Source organism: Doryrhamphus excisus, linkage group LG10, assembly GCF_037039965.1.
Source record: "Doryrhamphus excisus strain RoL-2023G ecotype Guam linkage group LG10, RoL_Dexc_Guam_v1.1, whole genome shotgun sequence".
In the NCBI taxonomy this organism is placed as follows: domain Eukaryota; kingdom Metazoa; phylum Chordata; class Actinopteri; order Syngnathiformes; family Syngnathidae; genus Doryrhamphus; species Doryrhamphus excisus.
Window position 1 is genome coordinate 9,100,198 of NC_136366.1, and position 20,382 is coordinate 9,120,579.

The 20,382-nt window shown below is 40.1% G+C and overlaps 4 protein-coding genes across 4 annotated transcripts; 3 read left to right on the forward strand and 1 right to left on the reverse strand.

The window, feature by feature from the left end:
* Window positions 1-705: 705 nt before the first annotated feature.
* On the reverse strand, window positions 706-2,256 carry nxnl2 (nucleoredoxin like 2). The gene is made up of 2 exons (XM_058064161.2): window positions 1,819-2,256; window positions 706-1,207 (listed from the first exon to the last, which is right to left on the reverse strand). Exons 1-2 carry the CDS (start codon window positions 2,118-2,120, stop codon window positions 1,039-1,041), a joined length of 471 nt encoding a protein of 156 aa, XP_057920144.2. The 5' UTR covers window positions 2,121-2,256; the 3' UTR covers window positions 706-1,038.
* Window positions 2,257-2,953: 697 nt separating this feature from the next.
* gng10 (guanine nucleotide binding protein (G protein), gamma 10) lies at window positions 2,954-3,802 on the forward strand. The gene is made up of 2 exons (XM_058064164.2): window positions 2,954-3,316; window positions 3,460-3,802. The coding sequence occupies exons 1-2, from the start codon at window positions 3,236-3,238 to the stop codon at window positions 3,583-3,585; spliced, it is 207 nt and encodes a 68-aa protein (XP_057920147.1). The 5' UTR covers window positions 2,954-3,235; the 3' UTR covers window positions 3,586-3,802.
* A 2,948-nt stretch (window positions 3,803-6,750) lies between these two features.
* btc (betacellulin, epidermal growth factor family member) lies at window positions 6,751-14,247 on the forward strand. Its single transcript, XM_058064160.2, has 5 exons — window positions 6,751-6,985; window positions 8,121-8,228; window positions 11,691-11,811; window positions 11,875-12,021; window positions 12,277-14,247. Exons 1-5 carry the CDS (start codon window positions 6,946-6,948, stop codon window positions 12,416-12,418), a joined length of 558 nt encoding a protein of 185 aa, XP_057920143.2. The 5' UTR covers window positions 6,751-6,945; the 3' UTR covers window positions 12,419-14,247.
* A 3,044-nt stretch (window positions 14,248-17,291) lies between these two features.
* rxfp3 (relaxin family peptide receptor 3) lies at window positions 17,292-18,743 on the forward strand. Its single transcript, XM_058064158.2, has one exon. It carries the CDS (start codon window positions 17,498-17,500, stop codon window positions 18,662-18,664), a length of 1,167 nt encoding a protein of 388 aa, XP_057920141.2. The 5' UTR covers window positions 17,292-17,497; the 3' UTR covers window positions 18,665-18,743.
* The last annotated feature ends 1,639 nt before the right edge of the window (window positions 18,744-20,382 follow it).

Sequence of the window (20,382 nt, forward strand, 5' to 3'; positions counted from 1 at the left end):
TTCTATTTTGCCGGATACCATAATGAAATTTTAAACATCAATGCTATATTTTGTGTAATTAATGGAAACACGATTTTTGGCCATTTTTTTTTTGTATTTTGTTATGCTTTTTGTTATGCATTCTGGTACAAAAATATAATTATTAGGTCATTACCGATTAAATTTATGTTAATGTTTAGGAATTCAATGAGCATAAAGCACTCGTTTCGAAGTGAAATGCAAAGACTGTACCTTTCGCCAATTCTCATCACTGCTTTAGCGACCCCAAATGGTAGATTAGAAAACTGCATCTTTTACAAACGGAAATTGTGAAAATTACCGTAATTCCTCAAATAATACAAATTGTTCTTAGAGAGAAGGGCTTTATTCATATTGGTTAGCTCTTAAATGTCATATTTCCTCGTGCTTTATTGCTTCTTTCAGTAGTGCACTGTCAGATCCAGGAAGGTTTACAAAGGTCCTCCAGGACATCTGCAGCATTTAATAAGTGAACCACTGAGGTTTGCATGTGAAGATCAGCGTGTACAGACTTGTCATGCATGTTGCATGTAATCGGCGTGACAACAGCAATATCTGCACCAAGGAGAATGTGTCACGATGTGTGTACGTTTTAATGAGGCGACAGGGAATTGTTGTTTTGTTTGCATGTTAGACATAGTCAGAGGGGTCCTTAAATAATGAAAACATAAATGGGCATCCAAAAGCTTAGAATATAAGATTTATTAACACATAGAAAAATTATAAAAATATACCTCCCACTACATTGCAAGATGGCTCCTTATTAAAATTGCACACATTTTCTCTAGCACACAGCACAGAGGTCATGCCTGAGATGAATCTTTAAATGCATAGGCAAGCAACTAAAGCAACCTTCTCAGCATCTGAAACAAAGTTGTTCATTTATAAGACTGTATTTCTGTTTTTCTTAATTCATGCATAGCAACTGTTCGTCAAGGCTAAAGCTGTAGAAAAAAAGGTAGTATAAATAGATGTTGTGCGACGTAAATGTAGTAAACGTTAAGTCCAGAATATTTTTCTTTAGCCTTTAAAGTTCTGAAAGATCTCAGCAGCGTCCAACCAGGATCTGAAGCAGGCCAGACCCCGGTCTCGGATTTGTTTGCGTCCCTTGTCTGTGATCATGTCACCGTTCTCCTTTACGATCACCAGCTTGGGCACGGCTGTGATGTTGTAGCGCTTCTTCAACTCGCTGCAGGAACAAAACCAAAACAATATGTCAAAAATGGAAGTCATCAACGGTGTCAAATCTTTTAGCATGTTGAGCAGTAAAAGCATGTTTTCTTCTAAGACTGGGTATTAAAAGAAAAAGGTGATGATAACCATAGAACAGAGAGTGGAACTTTCCATGCAAAACTGTGGATGTGTTTCTGAAAAAGTGAATCGACACACTAGCAGGAGTTTTATTTACATCTTAAATGGCTTATTCCCTCTTATTATATCTACTATATTTGACAGTAAAAGCTAATTAAAGCTGTCATTACATCACACTGATGAGACAACAGCCACCACAGGAAGTACACTCGCCACAAAACACAAGAAACTGCTAACATGTTACTCTGTTATCTTCGTAATGACTAAAATATCTCATTTTCCTTGATTATATACACGATATTGGGTAATACCAATGCCAATCTACATAATAGCTCCACATGAGGGATTTCCACAGGCAGCAACATTCAGCTCAGAGATTCGGATTAACAAGGTGACCTCCATGTACACTCCAGATAAACCTAAGAGATTCGAAGCAATGGTGTGACATGTGTACTTTGGTGCATTACAAAGCGTGGTTGTGATACTGACTGCCTGTAGTCGTCCGTCCAGGGCAGAGCCAGCCAGTCTCCGTGCATGTCGTGGTAGTACTCCACCATATCCTCGGTGGACTTGTCTGACGACACGAAGACCACCTCAAACTGCGCAGGGGGGTCGCTCTCCTCCACCAGCTCCGTGTAGAAGTCGCACAAGACGGGCGTGAAGTCCCTACAAGGTGGACACCATCCGGCAGAGAAGTAGATGCCCACTACTTTGTTCTTCAGAGCCTCTTCCGGGTCCACGTAGTCCCCATCTTTGTTGACGAGTGTCCGGCCGGCAAACACTTCCACCATGGCTACTTCCCCTCGCTTAGCACAGCCTTTCTTTATTTATGCACTTTCAAACATGGTGCCCTCGCAGTCATGTTTATCTTTCCGTATAAAGCGCATTACAAGCCTATCGTCATACTGTAATCGGCAGCGGACCAATGACAACGCAGGAAATGTGTGACGTTAACCCACGTGGTTTCAAAGCCAAAGAGGTATTCAAATACAAGCTGAAAGTGTCGGATATTTACCCGGTAGCGACACGTGTTAAGATGTTCGATACTTTTTTTTTTTTAATTTTTCATCTTAATAATCATGATTTAATTCTGCTCAAGAATAACAATCATTAGGCTGTAAGGCTGGTCTATGTTCATCCGTAAATGAATGAGTATTTCGTTGTGGACATATGTTAGTAAACTTCACTTGACAACTGTGAATCTACCACATTCAAAAAACAATCAACCCATCTATTAAACTGTCTGTAGGATTTTTGTATATCCTACTGGGAAACATTCATCTTTCAATTCATTTTTTTGTGATTTCCTGCCTTTTTTGTGCTAAAACAACAAGTTCATGTAAGGTATGGTAATGCTCTCACTTCATGATATTCATGCAACCGTACATGTTTTCCTGTAACCAACGTATTGCAGTAACGCAATTTATTCACTAGAGGGGAGTATACTTTCAATACTTTTGAATACACAGGGCTTTTGTTTTCAATTATCTAGCCTTTAAAACAGCATGAAAACATGCAGTGACCTAAAGTTCTACAGATTGCTCATGTGTTGTTGATCCAACTACAACAATGCTACTAAATTTTGTATTATTTTGAAAGAATGTTTGGCTTGAAGTGTTATGATTTATGGATAAGTAAACAGTGAATTTGATTCTGTTTGTATTTCAAATGAATACCAGCGTAGAGACAACACATACAGTACTACATTTGCACGTCGTTTTTGTTTCTCCTTCCCCTTGCAGCCGAGGGGACTGAGGTCACTTGGAAAGAAGGCCAGCCCGCTCTTCCTTCCTTGGCGGGTGTTCGCTTCCCATTTGTGGAGTCAAATGCCTGCGCTCACACACTGCTGAGACTTTTTCACAAGGGTTTAGTTGCTCTGGCAAAGCAATTTTCTGCCTTCACCACCATGACCTCCAATTCCAATTTAGCCAGCATGCGGCGGATGGTGGAGCAACTGAAACTGGAGGCCAGTGTGGAGAGAATGAAGGTAAGGAGAAGAAATGTAGGAAATCTTGCTTACATTACATTGAAAAGTCATTTTTTAAAAACTTATTCCACTGACCATTCTAACTATGTGAATGCATCAAATGAGTATGGATACATAGAATTATTATTACGTATTAATGGCAGGTGTCCCAGGCGGCTGCAGAGCTCCAGCAGTACTGTCTCCAGAACGCAGGCAGGGATGCTCTGCTGGTCGGGGTCCCCACTGGGAGCAACCCCTTCAGGGAACCACGATCCTGCACTGTGGTGTGACATTGGGGACCCCATTGGGACTTTGAGGATCAACATCACAATGGGAATAATATTTTTTGAAGCCAAGCAGAAGGAAAACACACCAGAAGCACCGTGACATTCCATAATACAGTACAATAAAAGATAGGTAATGGATGAGCTGTTACTTTTCATGGTTGAAGAACACACCAAAAGACGACCATGTTGACCAACATCGACGATGAACCTGTTTTTTTTTCAAGACAAAATCGAAAACGATACAATAAAAAAATGTCACATTACTCGGCTGATTGTTTGCTGAATCGAATTCATTGATCATTATCTTAAAGGGGATCTGCACTCTTTTGGGGGAATTTTGCCCATCATTCACAATCAGAATTTCCCTTTTCTCTGCATCATAACACGGAAAAAGAGTTAATTTGAGCTAGCTAACAATGCCCCTCATTGGGATACTTCGCAAAAGCCAGTTGAGAGATTTCAGCATCGTTTTGAATCTGGTAATATTGTTTACGTAGCTGTGATGTCAGAATGATCTATTCCACTCACAGCCATTAGAGGACGGATTTGTATGATATCTGATGCATTGTGATAGAATATCTGGCAACGATCTCTCTCTGTTGATGGACCTGCAAGGTTTAAGCTCAGGATGTCATCTGTCACTGTTCTTTGTTTTATCGAATAGCTTTTAATAAGTATCAATGAAACTGTGTGACACCGTATTCAGGCTGTTAATTACCTTTTGGAATCTGACGGAATCATGGCTTCCTGCCACGGCCAAAAAAAAAAAAGAGAGGAAACTGGCTCTTCCTGTTCAAAGCTGCAAAGACGCTCGGCAAATTTGACTCCATGGACCCTTTCAGTTCACCATTACAGGAATGTATTGTACGGAGTAGTGGTGTAACCCAAAACAACTCATCAGGAAACCATGCTAAGCATGTATGGGTGTATTATAGATTTAATGTATGCATCTGTGTACTGTCACATCCATATTCTATAACTGTATGCCTGAGCCTACCTGCCAGGGTACACTGAACTGGTCTCCAGCCAATAGCAGGCCACATACGTATAGACAAACAACTGTAATGGTATTTCTGTCATAATAATGTGAAAAAAGGAAATAACGCCATCTGCTGGCTAAGTTGCTCCCAAACGCCTTGTGGATTTATCATAATGCCATTTTATTAGCATATTTTTTTGTAACATTATGAAAACAAACCAAACAAAAAAAGCATTTCTTTTTGAATTGGTTTGGGGGAAATCTAAGTTATAATATTATGGGAATAAAGTCCAAATATTACAGGAAAGACTTTTACTGAGGTACTAATGAAGAACTAACGAGGAATTAATGACTAAGGCACATACATTTAGAGTAGTTACTGATGAACTAATGAGGAATTAACTAAAGCACATACATTTAGAGTAGTTAATGAGGAACTAATGAGGAACTAATGACTAAGGCACATAAATTTAGAGTAGTTACAGAGGAACCAATATAGAACTAATGAGTAGAGTAGTTACAGAGGAACTAAGGAACATACATTTAGAGTTGTTACTGAGGAACTAATGACTAGGGTGCATTCATTTAGAGTAGTTACTGATGAACTAATGACTAAAGCACATACATTTAGAGTAGTTACCGAGGAACTAATAAAGAACTAATGAGTAGAGTAGTTACAGAGGAACCAAGGCACATGCATTTAGAGTAGTTACTGATGAACTCATGATTAACTAATGACTACAGCACATACATTTAGAGTAGTTACTGATGAACTAATGAGGAATTAACTAAAGCACATACATTTAGAGTAGTTACTAATGAACTAATGAGGAACTAACTAAAGCACATACATTTAGAGTAGTTACTGATGAACTAATGAGGAACTAATGACTAAGGCACATACATTTTGAGTAGTTACTGATGAACTAATGATTAACTAATGATGAACTAATGACTAAAGCACATACATTTAGAGTAGTTACAGAGGAACCAATATAGAACTAATGAGTAGAGTAGTTACAGAGGAACTAAGGAACATACATTTAGAGTTGTTACTGAGGAACTAATGACTAGGGCGCATCCATTTAGAGTAGTTACTGATGAACTAATGACTAAAGCACATACATTTAGAGTAGTTACCGAGGAACTAATAAAGAACTAATGAGTAGAGTAGTTACAGAGGAACCAAGGCACATGCATTTAGAGTAGTTACTGATGAACTCATGATTAACTAATGACTAAAGCACATACATTTAGAGTAGTTACCGATGAACTTATAAAGAACTAGAGTAGAGTAGTTACAGAGGAACTAAGGCACATGCATTTAGAGTAGTTACTGATGAGCTAATGATGAACTAATGACTAAGGCACATGCATTTAGAGTAGTTACTGATGAGCTAATAAGGAACTAATGACTAAGGCACATGCATTTAGAGTAGTTACTGATGAACTAACAAGGAACTAATGACTAAGGCACATACATTTAGAGTAGTTACTGGTGAACAAACAATGAACTAATGACTAAGGCACATACATTTAGAGTAGTTACTGCGGAACTAATAAAGAACTAATGGGTGGAGTAGTTACTGGGGAACTAAGGCACATGCATTTAGAATAGTTACTGGTGAACTAATGATGAACTAATGACTAAGCCGCATACATTTAGAGTAGTTACTGAGCAACTAATGAAGAACTAATGTGAAACTAATGGGTAGAGTAGTTACTGGGGAACTAATGGGTAGTGGTTAGGTAGGTTCATTCCTCATGAATGAGTGTAATTGTGTGTACTTGTGTGTAATTGTGTGTACTTTATTGTAAAGCGTTGCATCTTTTCATATTTCAGTATGTGGCCCTTGCTGGAAAATGAACTATTATTGCGACGCAGTGCAGTTGTACACTTAGCATATTCTTCAACCAATACCTTTCTGACTGTGTCAATCACAAGCGACCACTACTAGCATTCACGACTAGCATTCATCTCATGACATAATTCAGTGTATTCAACTCTTCTGTCTTATTTGTGCTTTAGTTATCACGTGATTCTCCAGCCAGATGATAGAAAAGGTGCACTTGCTCTTCCTGAATAGCTAGAATGCACTCACATTCTCCTTTAAAGGTTGTGGGCGGGGAGCTGCATTGGGTTTCAGTCACCACCCCTCTTTCTATTCTGACACACAAACACACACTCACACACACACACACACACACGTATGGAATTACTCTCACCATGGAGGACTCACTCAGGCCTGCGTTGTGCTCAGCTTTGGCCTCCAGGAATTTCATTCCTCAATGAAGGATACCAGTGAGCACAGAGGGGGATCTTCAACACCTTTGTCCTCCTCACAGTTCCACACGCCGAATGTGGCCTTGGTGTAAGCGAGGACATGGCCAAGGTGTACAGACTGAGTATAGGGATAATAACAGGTAGGTTACTTCTTTATTGTCCTTTACATACGACATATGTAACGTATAATCCTTTCCTATATACATTCATGTTTGTGAATTTGCATAATGATCATGTTTGGAAATGTCCTTCCCGTCCCGTGTTGGTCCACTTGGTAAATGTTTGAATGGAGCCAGCCGCCATAAAGCAGCTGCGATTGTTGCTCATCGTGAACACACGCTTTCCTCATGAGCATTTGTGTCACGCCAGATGACTTTCAACACTTAGCAGGAGGGGGAATAATTGGGATTCACCGTGTAGGGGTGTCATGACTCAGCAAGCGGCGCATTGTGACACAATGTCCAACAGGTGCAATGTGATTGGCGATAACGTCTGACAGTGTTCCAAAATCATTGTCAGCATTTGGAATGCTCATGAAAAAATATGGAAGTTTTAATAAAAAAGACCATGTATTAAGTCATCAATCAGCAAAATATATTTCTATTATTTCATATTAAAATAGAATTTCATTAATTGTAAAATAAAAATCATGTGCGGTTATAAAATAAACAAATGTATACATGTAATAAAAACATCTATATTTAAGTGATCAACAGTAAGATTATTTAAGTTTAAAAAATACATAGATGATAAAATATCAGAAGATATTATGATTTTTTTTACATTTTTAACATATACCGGACCTACATTAAAATGTGCCAAAATATTATTTTTAAATTTTAATAAAACAACAACCACATGTAAAATTTCTTCATTAAAAATATAACTTAATAATTCATAAAATAAAACTAATATACCACTATAAAATACATTTAAATATTATTATATAATATATAATTATATTATTATAATAAAAACACATCTACATGAAAATGATCAACAAAAATATTATTTAAGTTGAAAAAAATACAAATGATAAAATATCATATGTTATTATTATGATTATTTCTTTTCTCTTTTTTCACACAAAAAAATGACCCCCATGAAAATGAGCAAAAATACTATTTAGATGATCATTATATGACAGATGATTATTATTTAAAAAAAATTCCTTTTGAAAATACACTTATGATAAATGGTCGCCATTGTTTTGAATTTGAAGTGTAAATAAATTCCCCGACGTTGACAGGAAATAACATCTTTGTGTACCTGCAGCTCTGGCCTTATGCAACTACTCCACGGCTGATTGGAACGTCACCATCGAGTCTGCCAATCAAACGGAGGCCCCGTGTCATCACCATGGAAACGGAAACAAATGCACAGGTAGGTCAGGAATAGGACTTTAAAGGGACGGCTGCAGATCCTTCCTTTACTTACCCTCACTCGTGACAATGACAAAAACTGCAGTAAAAATCCACTTTAATGCATCATTTCAAGGAGTATTCGCTTGTCATTCTGGTTAGGGTCGGTCATTGGCAGCCAAAAATGACAAAAAACATCAGCTCCCAAACTCTTCAAAGGCCAGTACTTCTGTGAAAAAAACGCAACTGCATAAATAGACTTACAAGTAAACTAAGCTAAGCTAAACAAACAAAGCCACAACAACGACATGGCTGCAAATTTGCCATCTTTTTCTTTGTATCCAAGATTAAAGTGAAAAAGAGTTGACATGTTGCGCACTAAAAGCAATAAAACATAAAAACTAAGATGAGCTAACCAGGTTCGATTCAAACATAATGAAAAGACTCCTCCAGTTCTGCCCCCACAGTGAATGCTACAGGACTTCAATCATTCAACACACCATCCAGCTCTACAGCAAAATACCTCACCTCTAAAATAAATCTTATTCATATTATGGAAAACTACATGGCGTTCACACAATTGTTAAGTCTTTTCAACTTTGTAAGTGGATCTTTTCCATCGCTGCCAGTCTGGTCTCCCATGAAGCGCTCTCATTGATGTTCACCAGAGCAGGCAGTATTCTTTTACAAGTGAACATGCAAAGGTAATCTAATGGAAAGTCTAATAAAGATAGCGGCGGCTTGTAGGCTCAGAATGACACTGTGTGTCGTGTCCACCGTTACAACCTTTAATGGCCGCTTTAGGGTCTGACTGAATGTGTTTTATGGGGGATGTTTCGCTAAGGAAATGACATGCGTGCTTGATGACGACGCCAAGCGATACAGCAGACTTCCCCCTCCGGACTAGATCATATTACAGTCTATTTTTATACCGCTTCATAACACAAGGTGAGCTACTAAATCAAAGGAGGCCATGCTGACAGCGATTGACCCACATTTCAATCAATTGATAGACAAAAAGGGTGTCGAATATGTCAAATAAGACAGACAGTTAGTTAATTGGACGAAGTAGTTAGCATGAATTGATTACCGTGAAACAAGGTTATAAGGCACGGCGGGGTAATAAGGGACAATTTTCGGGGTAATAAGGGACATTTTTCAGGGGTAATAAGGGACAATTTTCGGGGGTAATAGGGGACAATTTTTGGGGGTAATAAGGGACAATTTTCGGGGCAATAATGGACAATTTTTGGGGTAGTAACGGACAATTTTTGAGATAATAAGGGACAATTTTCAGGGGTAATAAGGGACAATTTTTGGGGCAATAAGGGACAATTTTGCGGGTAATAACGGACATTTTTTGAGGTAATAAGGGACAATTTTCAGGGGTAATAAGGGACAATTTTCAAGAGTAATAAGGGACAATTTTCAGTGCAATAAGGGGCAATTTTGGGGGTAATAAGGGACAATTTTCAGGGTAATAAGGGACAATTTTGGGGGTAATAAGGGACAATTTTCAGGGTAATAAGGGACAATTTTGGGGGTAATAAGGGACAATTTTCAGGGGTAATAAGGGACAATTTTCAGGGGTAATAAGGGACAATTTTCAGGGGTAATAAGGGACAATTTTCAGGGGTAATAAGGGACAATTTTCAAGGGTAATAAGGGACAATTTTCAAGGGTAATGGGAGACAATTTTCAAGGGTAATGAGGGACAATTTTCAGGGCAATAAGGGGCAATTTTCAGGGTAATAAGGGACAATTTTTGGGGCAATAAGGGACAATTTTCGGGGCAATAAGGGACAATTTTCAAGGGTAATAAGGGACAATTTTCAAGGGTAAAAAGGGACAATTTTCGGGGTAATAAGGGACAATTTTCAGTTTAATAAGGGACAATATTTGGGGTAGTGAGGGACAATTTTCAGGGGTAATAAGGGACAATTTTCAGGGTAATAAGGGACAATTTTTGGGGTAGTGAGGGACAATTTTTGGGGTAATAAGGAACAATTTTCAGGGGTAATAAGGGACAATTTTCAGGGTAATAAGGGACAATTTTTGGGGTAGTGAGGGACAATTTTTGGGGTAATAAGGAACAATTTTCAGGGGTAATAAGGGACAATTCTCGGGGCAATAAGTGACAATTTTTGGGAAAATGTTTTAAATGTAATTCTGCCTTGTCATGTTAAACAGGAAGCTGCTTTGTGTTGTTGTTTTTTTCAAAGAAGCATATATTCTTGAACAAATTGTTCAAAAAACATTTTCTCAAAAATTGTCTCTTATTACCCACTGTCCCTTATAACCTCGTTTTACGATACTTAATTCGTGACGTTTTTAAGCAACTGAGGCAATGGAGTGCATTATTTGGCTGCAACCAGCAGAGGCGCTGTTGAGTCAATGTCAACTAGTTTGCCATCTAAATAAGGGACAATTTTCAAGGGTACTAAGGGACAATTTTCAAGGGTAATGAGGGACAATTTTCAGGGCAATAAGGGGCAATTTTCAGGGTAATAAGGGACAATTTTTGGGGCAATAAGGGACAATTTCCGGGGCAATAAGGGACAATTTTCAAGGGTAATAAGGGACAATTTTCAAGGGTAAAAAGGGACAATTTTCGGGGTAATAAGGGACAATTTTCAGTTTAATAAGGGACAATATCTGGGGTAGTGAGGGACAATTTTCAGGGGTAATAAGGGACAATTTTCAGGGTAATAAGGGACAATTTTTGGGGTAGTGAGGGACAATTTTTGGGGTAATAAGGAACAATTTTCAGGGGTAATAAGGGACAATTCTCGGGGCAATAAGTGACAATTTTTGGGAAAATGTTTTAAATGTAATTCTGCCTTTTCATGTTAAACAGGAAGCTGCTTTGTGTTGTTGTTTTTTTCAAAGAAGCATAAATTCTTGAACAAATTGTTCAAAAAACATTTTCTCAAAAATTGTCCCTTATTACCCACCGTCCCTTATAACCTCGTTTTACGATACTTAATTCGTGACGTTTTTAAGCAACTGAGGCAATGGAGTGCATTATTTGGCTGCAACCAGCAGAGGCGCTGTTGAGTCAATGTCAACTAGTTTGCCATCTAAACAAAAAAACAGGCCATCGAAGTCGAACTATCGTAACTCCACACAGACCTCCGAAATGTTCTTCGCCACAGGACAGAAGTATGGAAGTAGTAGTAGTATGATATTTAGCTGAAACTTACCTATGTTCTACTACAGATTACAAAAGAACGGAATAAGGTAGAAACAAACTTTGTACCATGCCTATATAGCGCAATAACACAATATTCTGTGTGCCTTGAAAAATCAGTCACATCATCAAAAATGGATGATACTGAGAGGAACAACTTTTGAAAAATGGCTTGACTTAAGGATCTTTCCTTTAACCCACTCACAAATTATCACAGTGAGCGGAATATAAGACAGTGCTTTGTCCTTAGAACTCAAAGCTGATCAGTTTTAAACCAATATGTCGTGTCTCCAGCACCCACCTCAGAAACAGAAGAGTGGAACGGCCATTTTTCCAAATGCCCGGAAGAACTCCACCACTACTGCATCCACGGGGAATGTCGCTATATCAAAGACCAGAAGACGCCATCTTGCAGGTGAGCGGTTTCTAATAAAACACAGTTCGTTAGAGGTGGTTTCAATTGATGTTCCTCCCTCAGGTGTCAGCATGGTTACGTTGGTTCCAGGTGTGAGTACATAGACCTGGACTGGCAGATAGGAGAAAGGCGACAGTTAATCATCATCTGCATCATTGCGGCACTCGTGCTCCTCGTTCTTCTCATCTTGTTCGTCTTCATCTGTTCACAGTGAGTGTAAAAATTCTTCGCTGATCTGTAAAGTTGATCCTGTACTCAAGTTAAAGTCTTTTGTTGTCACTTTCTTGCTTTACGGGCCACACTTTACAAGACTCAAAACTACCACTCCCTATTCTACCTTTTTATGAGCTCTTCCTTTTGTGTTTCTACACCCAAAGTTCCGGGAATGTTTCTGTAAAATAATAGCACCATTAATTTCTTCTTGGAAGAATCCAAGAGTTACTGTAATGATTGTTTCTCTATCAGTCGCAGGTGCAGATTGTGTCGGAAGAAAGGACGACAGAGGGAGGAACCGAGGAATGGGACGGAGAAGCTCCATATGATGGACACCAGTGGACATACCTTAACACCAGACCCAATGGAAGCTCTACACAACAACGATGTATGAGATGAGAGTGTCTGGGAACAGTTCGGGATGTTGTCGTTCGGATACGCAGGGACGACCAAAGTTCAAGGCCTGCAGGCCGGTCAGGGATGAGTCCTCCTGAGTCTGTCCAAGATGGTTATCATGAGGAATACAAAGAAACCAGAAACAAGCTGGAGATACCCTGTTGGATTCTCCATAAAGACAAGCTGGATATCATTCAGGACGTGTTGTCAGCGAAATCCTTTTATTCCACTGCAGAGGAGCAACGGGCACCCGCAGTCTTTCAAGAACGGCCAACTGCTGTGGGCTAAACAAATAAAATGTTGCTGCAGAACAGATGGTTGCTTGGGTTACACCCAGTAGAGGAGGGCAGAAGATAGTTAACCACTGACTTTCTAATGTCGACAAATATATTCACGTTTTCCAAAGTGCTTAAATGAACAGTTACCAATCAGTTCCTGCACGTGTTCATCACAAAGACATCTTGGCAACCCATAAGATTGAATTCCAGACAGCAAACCAAACCTAAACCTTAACGCTAACTGCAATTCAAACCCTAAACCAACCAACTTTGTGTACCATTTTTTTAATTGTCTACCTTACCCTTTGGCATGTTTTGGTTGTTTTTGCTAAGAAATAAGAATTTTTTTCCTCTCACTAACTTTAGTGATAACCCTAACCTTAATCCCTTAGCGTTAAAGCTAACCCAAATGACTCAACACTTCAGTCTAACCTTAACCCTACTGGTCTATCAGTTACTAACTATCTGCAGTCTGATTTCTATTATTTTGGTTGTTTCTGACAAACAAGAGGATGATTCCTCCTCAGTCTGACTCTAAACCTCAGGGCGAACCCTAACCTTTGTTTGTTTACTGTTTGGATCCTCCATTATCCTATCTTGGCTTCATCCCGGATCACATGTTCACTGCCAAAGGAAAACTGCACTTTTTGTGGAATTTTGCCCATCATTCATAATCCTTATGTGAAACATGAGCAAACATGTCTTTCCGTTTTCTGTGCTTTCTAAACAGAGAAGAACAGCTAGCATGAGGCAGCTAACAATAACAGCTGAATTTGAAATAATGTATCTTAAAGTCATCACACCTTTATTTAAAGCAATATCATTTAGACAAGGTCTCAATTATTTAGTTACTTTGTTGACTGATACAGCAAAGTGTCGATAGAGCATAAAGATCGACATTTAAGCATCACTACCGAGCGGTAATGTAAGCTAGCTAGCTAGCTACTCCATTAGCTAATGGAGTTGAATTGAATTTATCAGCTCAATGGGGAACACAAGTCAGGACACAACATTGTAAGTGACAAGTGACATTTACCCCTGAAAATTGTCCCTTATTACCCGGAAAATTGTCCCTTATTGCCCCGAAAATTGTCCCTTATTACCCTTGAAAATTGTCCCTTATTACCCCTGAAAATTGTCCCTTATTACCCCAAAAATTGTCCCTTATTACCCCTGAAAATTGTCCCTTATTACCCCCAAAATTATCCCTTATTGCCACTGAAAATGGTCCCTTATTACCCTTGAAAATTGTCCCTTATTACCCTGAAAATTGTCCCTTATTACCCCGAAAATTGTCGCTTATTACCCCTGAAAATTGTCCCTTATTACCGCGAAAATTGTCCCTTCTTACCCCTGAAAATTGTCCCTTATTACCCCAAAAATTGTCCCTTCTTACCCCTGAAAATTGTCCCTTATTACCTCGAAAATTGGCCCTTATTACCCTGAAAATTGTCCCTTATTACCCTGGAAAATTGTCCCTTATTACCCTGGAAAATTGTCCCTTATTACCCTGAAAATTGTCCCTTATTACCCCGAAAATTGTCCCTTATTGCCCCAAAAATTGTTCCTTATTAGACCAAAAATTGTCCTTTATTACCCCGAAAATTGTCCCTTATTACCCCGAAAATTGTCCCTTATTACCCCGAAAATTGTCCCTTATTACCCCAGAAAATTGTCCCTTATTACCCTGAAAATGGTCCCTTATTACCCTTGAAAATTGTCCCTTATTACCCCGAAAATTGTCCCTTATTACCCTTGAAAATTGTCCCTTATTACCCTTGAAAATTGTCCCTTATTACCCTTGAAAATTGTCCCTTATTACCCCTGAAAATTGTCCCTTATTACCCCTGAAAATTGTCCCTTATTACCCCGGAAATTGTCCCTTATAACCCTGAAAATTGTCCTTTATTACCCCTGAAAATTGTCCCTTATTACTCTGAAAATTGTCCCTTATAACCCTGAAAATTGTCCTTTATTACCCCTGAAAATTGTCCCTTATTACCCCGAAAATTGTCCCTTATTGCCCCAAAAATTGCCCTTTATTCTCCCTTGAAAATTGTCTCTTATTACCCCTGAAAATTGTACCTTATTACCCTGAAAAGTGTTCCTTATTACCCTGGAAAATTGTCCCTTATTACCCCTGAAAATTGTCCCTTATTACCCCCAAAATTGTCCCTTATTGCCCCGTAAATTGTCCCTTATTACCCTGAAAATTGTCCCTTATTACCCCGAAAATTGTCCCTTACTACCCCTGAAAATTGTCCCTTATTGCCCCAAAAATTGGCCGTTATTACCCTTGAAAATTGTCCCTTATTACCCTTGAAAATTGTCCCTTATTACCCCTGAAAATTGCCCCTTATTACCACTGAAAATTGTCCCTTATTACCCCTGAAAATTGTCCCTTATTACCCTTGAAAATTGTCCCTTATTACCCCTGCAAATTGTCCATTATTACCCCGAAAATTGTCCCTTATTACCCCTGAAAATTGTCCCTTATTACCCCGAAAATTGTCCCTTATTACTCCTGAAAATTGTCCCTTATTACTCCGAAAATTGTCCCTTATTACCCCGAAAATTGTCCCTTATTACTCCTGAAAATTGTCCCTTATTACACCCCAAATTGTCCCTTATTACCTCGACAATTGTCCCTAGCATGAGCGCTATATGCTAACGCTATGAGAATGGCGTAGTGTAGGTGAATCCCATTAAGTGCATTGTTAGCCACTGCATGCTAGCAGTTTTTCCTCTGTTTAGAACACACAGAAAAGGCAATTAAAAAAAAGGGTGTGTTTTCCTTTGAGGTAAGCCAACCAACCCTCTACTTCACAGTTTTCACTTCGATCTCATCCAATCATATCGCTACGCGGTTTACCGCCAGAATGTTCCAAAAGCAAGTCTTGTTTCTATTTACGTTTAACACCACAAGCTATATTTTTGTTGGAGTGCTACATATAAAAGGATGCAGTTTCAGACTCCAAACGTGAAGAAGTACATACAAGGAGGACTTGTATCTAAGTGTACATTTGGAGCCAAGCGGCGTCCCGGTGGAACAGTGGAGCCAGTGTAGCGTGGGAATACCCGCCCACTGTTAGCATGCTTCACTGAATATTTAATAGCAAGGTTAGTGAAGTCGGCTCTCTTATTTAAGTTTTCATTGGTCTGCTGTTTGTATTTATATGAAGTCTCACCGTATCCATCATAAAACAAACCCACCATCGTCTGGTGTCCTTGTATTATTATTATTATTATTATTATTATTATTATTATTATTATTATTATTATTATTATTATTATTATTATTATTATTATTATTATTATTATTATTGTTATTATTTTGAAAGCACATCAGCAAGGGACTGGTTGGTTGCAGCATGGTGTTGGAATGTTGTAATATCACCAAGGCAGTTAGCAGGGTAACGTCTGGTAACGTCTCACGAGTCCACACATTCCCCAGTCACCCTCCCACCCAACGGAAGCCTCCTGCTAGCTTGACGTTGGCATTCTCCTACCTAAAATTTAAATAAAATCCACAAATCCACAGGGTCGAGAATGCTGACTCAGGAACGGGAGGGGATCCCAGGCAGGAGGACCACCTGCAGCGTCACATGACTTTTCTTTTCTATGACTTTTGACCTAATTTCAGGTGACCATTGTGTCTCTCTCCACACGAGGCTGTGGAATGTGTGGAAGTTTCTATATGAGGGGTGTGGCTGCAGCTTTGATAAGGATGACAGATAGCAGCCGGACTGCTCTCAGACATTTATTGACACAGACACACTGAGCACAGGGCCTCTCGCTAACATGTGCTGTGGTGTGTGTGTGTGTGTGTGTGTGTGTAACAGCTGAGATGGCAGCAACTTTGATGGGGACATGCTCCTAAACACAATGAAAACATCAAAGCGTCTATTGCATAAGTTACATCAAGCATTCTGCCTTTATGAGCTAAATAACGCTCAGAAACATATTGATTTAACATGTTGACTGAACCGTGGTGCGTTCATGGTCTCCCCACTGGAAGACTTTGGGAAACACACCTTGATGAGTGTAAAAATTATCTTGCCAGGTTAAAAAAAAAAACAGAAAAGAGGCGACTCAGCTTCCATTTGAAGAAAAAGTGCGACCTCTACTGGATGTACAAGGAAACACACTACCAAGGTGTACAAAGTTTAGTTTAGATAGAATCGATTTTTGAGTGGGAAAAAGTAGCTATTTTCAAGGGAAAAAGTTGATAATTCAGTTGAACAACTCAAAACTACAGAAAAAAATGTTGTATATTCCAATACAATATTGATATATTTTCTAGAAAAATTATTTCTGTATTTAAGTTAGTGTTTTTTGTTTATTAAACACTACTTATTAACTTTAATGTTAGTTTAACTAACAAAGAAAAGTCGGTAACTTAAATACATGCAACTTTAGCTCACTTCTGGTGTATAAAACTAACAAGTTTTTTTTTTTTTAGATTTTAGATACCAAAAGTTGCCAAAAGTGTATAAGTGTAAAAACACTTAGCTTCGTTTAGCTATATATGGGCTTATTATTCATATTTGAGTGTCTTTAAGGCCAAATCTATAGGAAGGGGCTGTTTGATTGCGTCACACGTCAATCATGTTTTCCGCCCAAGTGATGCTGAGAGACTACTTGAGGTGCGTCAGCAACCAGAAGGAGAAGGAAAGGTCAGTTGGAGCTGAGCTCTGCGTCAAGACGCACGTTGGAGAGGAAATCGGAATCCTGTTTTTTGTGAGGGTAAGTTCGGATGAACAATGTCTTTGGCGGATTAGAAGAAGAAGAAAAAAAGGATGTCAGGAGAATGGAGCGAGCAGGGTTCCTCGGGCTCATCCTTCAACATGAGCTCCACCAACGCCACCAACTGCGATCCTCTCCACACGGCAGATCAGGCCAATCTGGGTGCGGATGGCGCGGCTGCCGTGCGCATCGTCATTTCGGTGGTGTACTCGCTGGTGTGCGCGCTGGGTCTGGTGGGCAACGTGCTGGTGCTCTACCTGATGAAGTACAAACAAGCGTGGAAGAAGTCCTCCATCAACCTCTTCGTGACCAGTTTGGCTGTGACGGACTTCCAGTTCGTGCTGACGCTGCCCTTCTGGGCGGTGGAGAACGCGCTGGACTTCACCTGGCTGTTCGGGCGCGCCATGTGCAAGACGGTGTCCTTCGTGACGGCGATGAATATGTACGCAAGCGTCTTCTTCCTCACCGCCATGAGCGTGGCGCGCTACAGCTCGCTCGCCTCGGCGCTGAAGGGCAGGCGGAGACGCCCCCTGCGGTGCACGGCGCGCTGGGTGGCCGCCTCAATTTGGGTAGCCGCCGCCTGCGCCGCGTTGCCCCACGCCGTCTTCTCCACCACCGTCACCGTCTCCGGTGAAGAGGACCTGTGCTTGGTGAAGTTCCCAGACAGTGACGGCAGCGCGCAGCTGTGGTTGGGGCTCTACCACTCCCAAAAAGTGCTCCTGGGCTTCGTGGCACCGCTGGCCATCATCTCGGCCAGCTACCTTCTCCTGCTGCGCTTCATCACCTCCAAGAACATCAACACGTCCAGCGCCAAGCGCCGCGCCAAGGTGACCAAGTCCGTCACCATCGTGGTGCTCTCCTTCTTCCTCTGTTGGCTGCCCAACCAGGCGCTCACAGCGTGGGGGATCCTCATCAAACTCAACGTGGTGCACTTCACCTACGAGTACTACACCACCCAGGTGTACGTCTTCCCCGTGTCCGTGTGCCTGGCGCACTCCAACAGCTGCCTCAACCCGGTGCTCTACTGCCTGATGAGGCGGGAGTTCCGTAAGGCGCTCAGGAAGCTCTTCTGGAGGATGACTTCGCCCGCACTCACCACCATCAGGCCCATCACGGGCACCACCAAGCCCGAGGCGGAGGACCACGGACGCGGCTTGGTGCCACTTAACTGCCCCGAGGAACCGGCAGTGGTCTTCTATCCTCCTGGGGCGGCCATGTAGATCCACGGGGGCCAGATTCTTGTGAACTAAGGTCTTTGTTTTTCATGCATTTGCCATTTTTACCTCCCCAAATGATGACTCAGACACAATCCATGAGATCACACGACTTATGTATCTGTTGTTTTTAAGGATCTACTGTCAAAACGGTAATCTGCCATCCCCTATGCGATGGGAGTGATCTGCTGTTTTTAAGGATTTAGTGCAAAAACTTTCATTAGATGTGACGGGAGTGATCTGCTGTTTTTAACGATCTGGTACAAAAACGCTGTGATTGGCTGGCAACCAGTCCAGGGTGTATCCCGCCTCTCGCCCGAAGACAGCTGGGATAGGCTCCAGCACCCCCGCGACCCTTGTGAGGAAAAAGCGGTAGAAAATGAATGAATGAATGGTACAAAAACGTTATTCAAAGATCCTCTATGTGATAGGAGTGATCTGCTGTTTTTTACGATCTGGTACAAAAACGCTATTCAAAGATCCCCTATGTGATGGGAGTGATCTGCTGTTTTTAAGGATTTAGTGCAAAAACTTTCATCAGATGTGACGGGAGTGATCTGCTGTTTTTAATGATCTGGTACAAAAACGTTATTCAAAGATCCTCTATGTGATGGGAGTGATCTGCTGTCTTTAACGATCTGGTACAAAAACGTTATTTAAAGATCCTCTATGTGATGGGAGTGATTTGCTGTTTTTATTGATCTGGTACAAAAACGTTATTCAAAGATCCTCTGTGATGGGAGTGATCTGTTGTTTTTAATGATCTGGTAAAAAAAAACATTAATCAAAGATCCTCTATGTGATGGGAGGCATCTGCTGTTTTTAACGATCTGGTACAAAAACGCTATTCAAAGATCCCCTATGCAATGGGAGTGATCTGCTGTTTTTAAGGATTTAGTGCAAAAACTTTCATCAGATGTGACGGGAGTGATCTGCTGTTTTTAATGATCTGGTAGAAAAACGTTATTCAAAGATCCTCTATGTGATGGGAGTGATCTGCTGTTTTTAACGATCTGGTACAAAAACGTTATTTAAAGATCCTCTATGTGATGGGAGTGATTTGCTGTTTTTATTGATCTGGTACAAAAATGTTATTCAAAGATCCTCTGTGATGGGAGTGATCTGTTGTTTTTAATGATCTGGTAAAAAAAAAAACATTCATCAAAGATCATCTATGTGATGGGAGGCATCTGCTGTTTTTAACGATCTGGTACAAAAACGCTATTCAAAGATCCCCTATGCAATGGGAGTGATCTGCTGTTTTTAAGGATTTAGTGCAAAAACTTTCATCAGATGTGACGGGAGTGATCTGCTGTTTTTAATGATCTGGTACAAAAACGTTATTCAAAGATCCTCTATGTGATGGGAGTGATCTGCTGTTTTTAACGATCTGGTACAAAAACGTTATTTAAAGATCCTCTATGTGATGGGAGTGATTTGCTGTTTTTATTGATCTGGTACAAAAATGTTATTCAAAGATCCTCTGTGATGGGAGTGATCTGTTGTTTTTAATGATCTGGTAAAAAAAACATTAATCAAAGATCCTCTATGTGATGGGAGGCATCTGCTGTTTTTAACGATCTGGTACAAAAACACTATTCAAAGATCCCCTATGCAATGGGAGTGATCTGCTGTTTTTAAGGATTTAGTGCAAAAACTTTCATCAGATGTGACGGGAGTGATCTGCTGTTTTTAATGATCTGGTACAAAAACGTTATTCAAAG

Bases quoted from the DNA above. Each gene is read 5' to 3' on its own strand.
- gng10 (XM_058064164.2), top strand. From the start codon at position 3,236: ATGACCTCCAATTCCAATTTAGCCAGCATGCGGCGGATGGTGGAGCAA. The intron at 3,317-3,459 runs GTAAGGAGAAGA...TATTAATGGCAG, and splicing joins CCAGTGTGGAGAGAATGAAG to GTGTCCCAGGCGGCTGCAGA.
- btc (XM_058064160.2), top strand. From the start codon at position 6,946: ATGGCCAAGGTGTACAGACTGAGTATAGGGATAATAACAG. The intron at 6,986-8,120 runs GTAGGTTACTTC...GTGTACCTGCAG, and splicing joins GAGTATAGGGATAATAACAG to CTCTGGCCTTATGCAACTAC. The intron at 8,229-11,690 runs GTAGGTCAGGAA...TCGTGTCTCCAG, and splicing joins AAACGGAAACAAATGCACAG to CACCCACCTCAGAAACAGAA.
- nxnl2 (XM_058064161.2), bottom strand. From the start codon at position 2,120: ATGGTGGAAGTGTTTGCCGGCCGGACACTCGTCAACAAAGATGGGGAC. The intron at 1,208-1,818 runs GTCAGTATCACA...TTGTTCCTGCAG, and splicing joins TGGACGGACGACTACAGGCA to CGAGTTGAAGAAGCGCTACA.
- rxfp3 (XM_058064158.2), top strand. From the start codon at position 17,498: ATGTCAGGAGAATGGAGCGAGCAGGGTTCCTCGGGCTCATCCTTCAAC.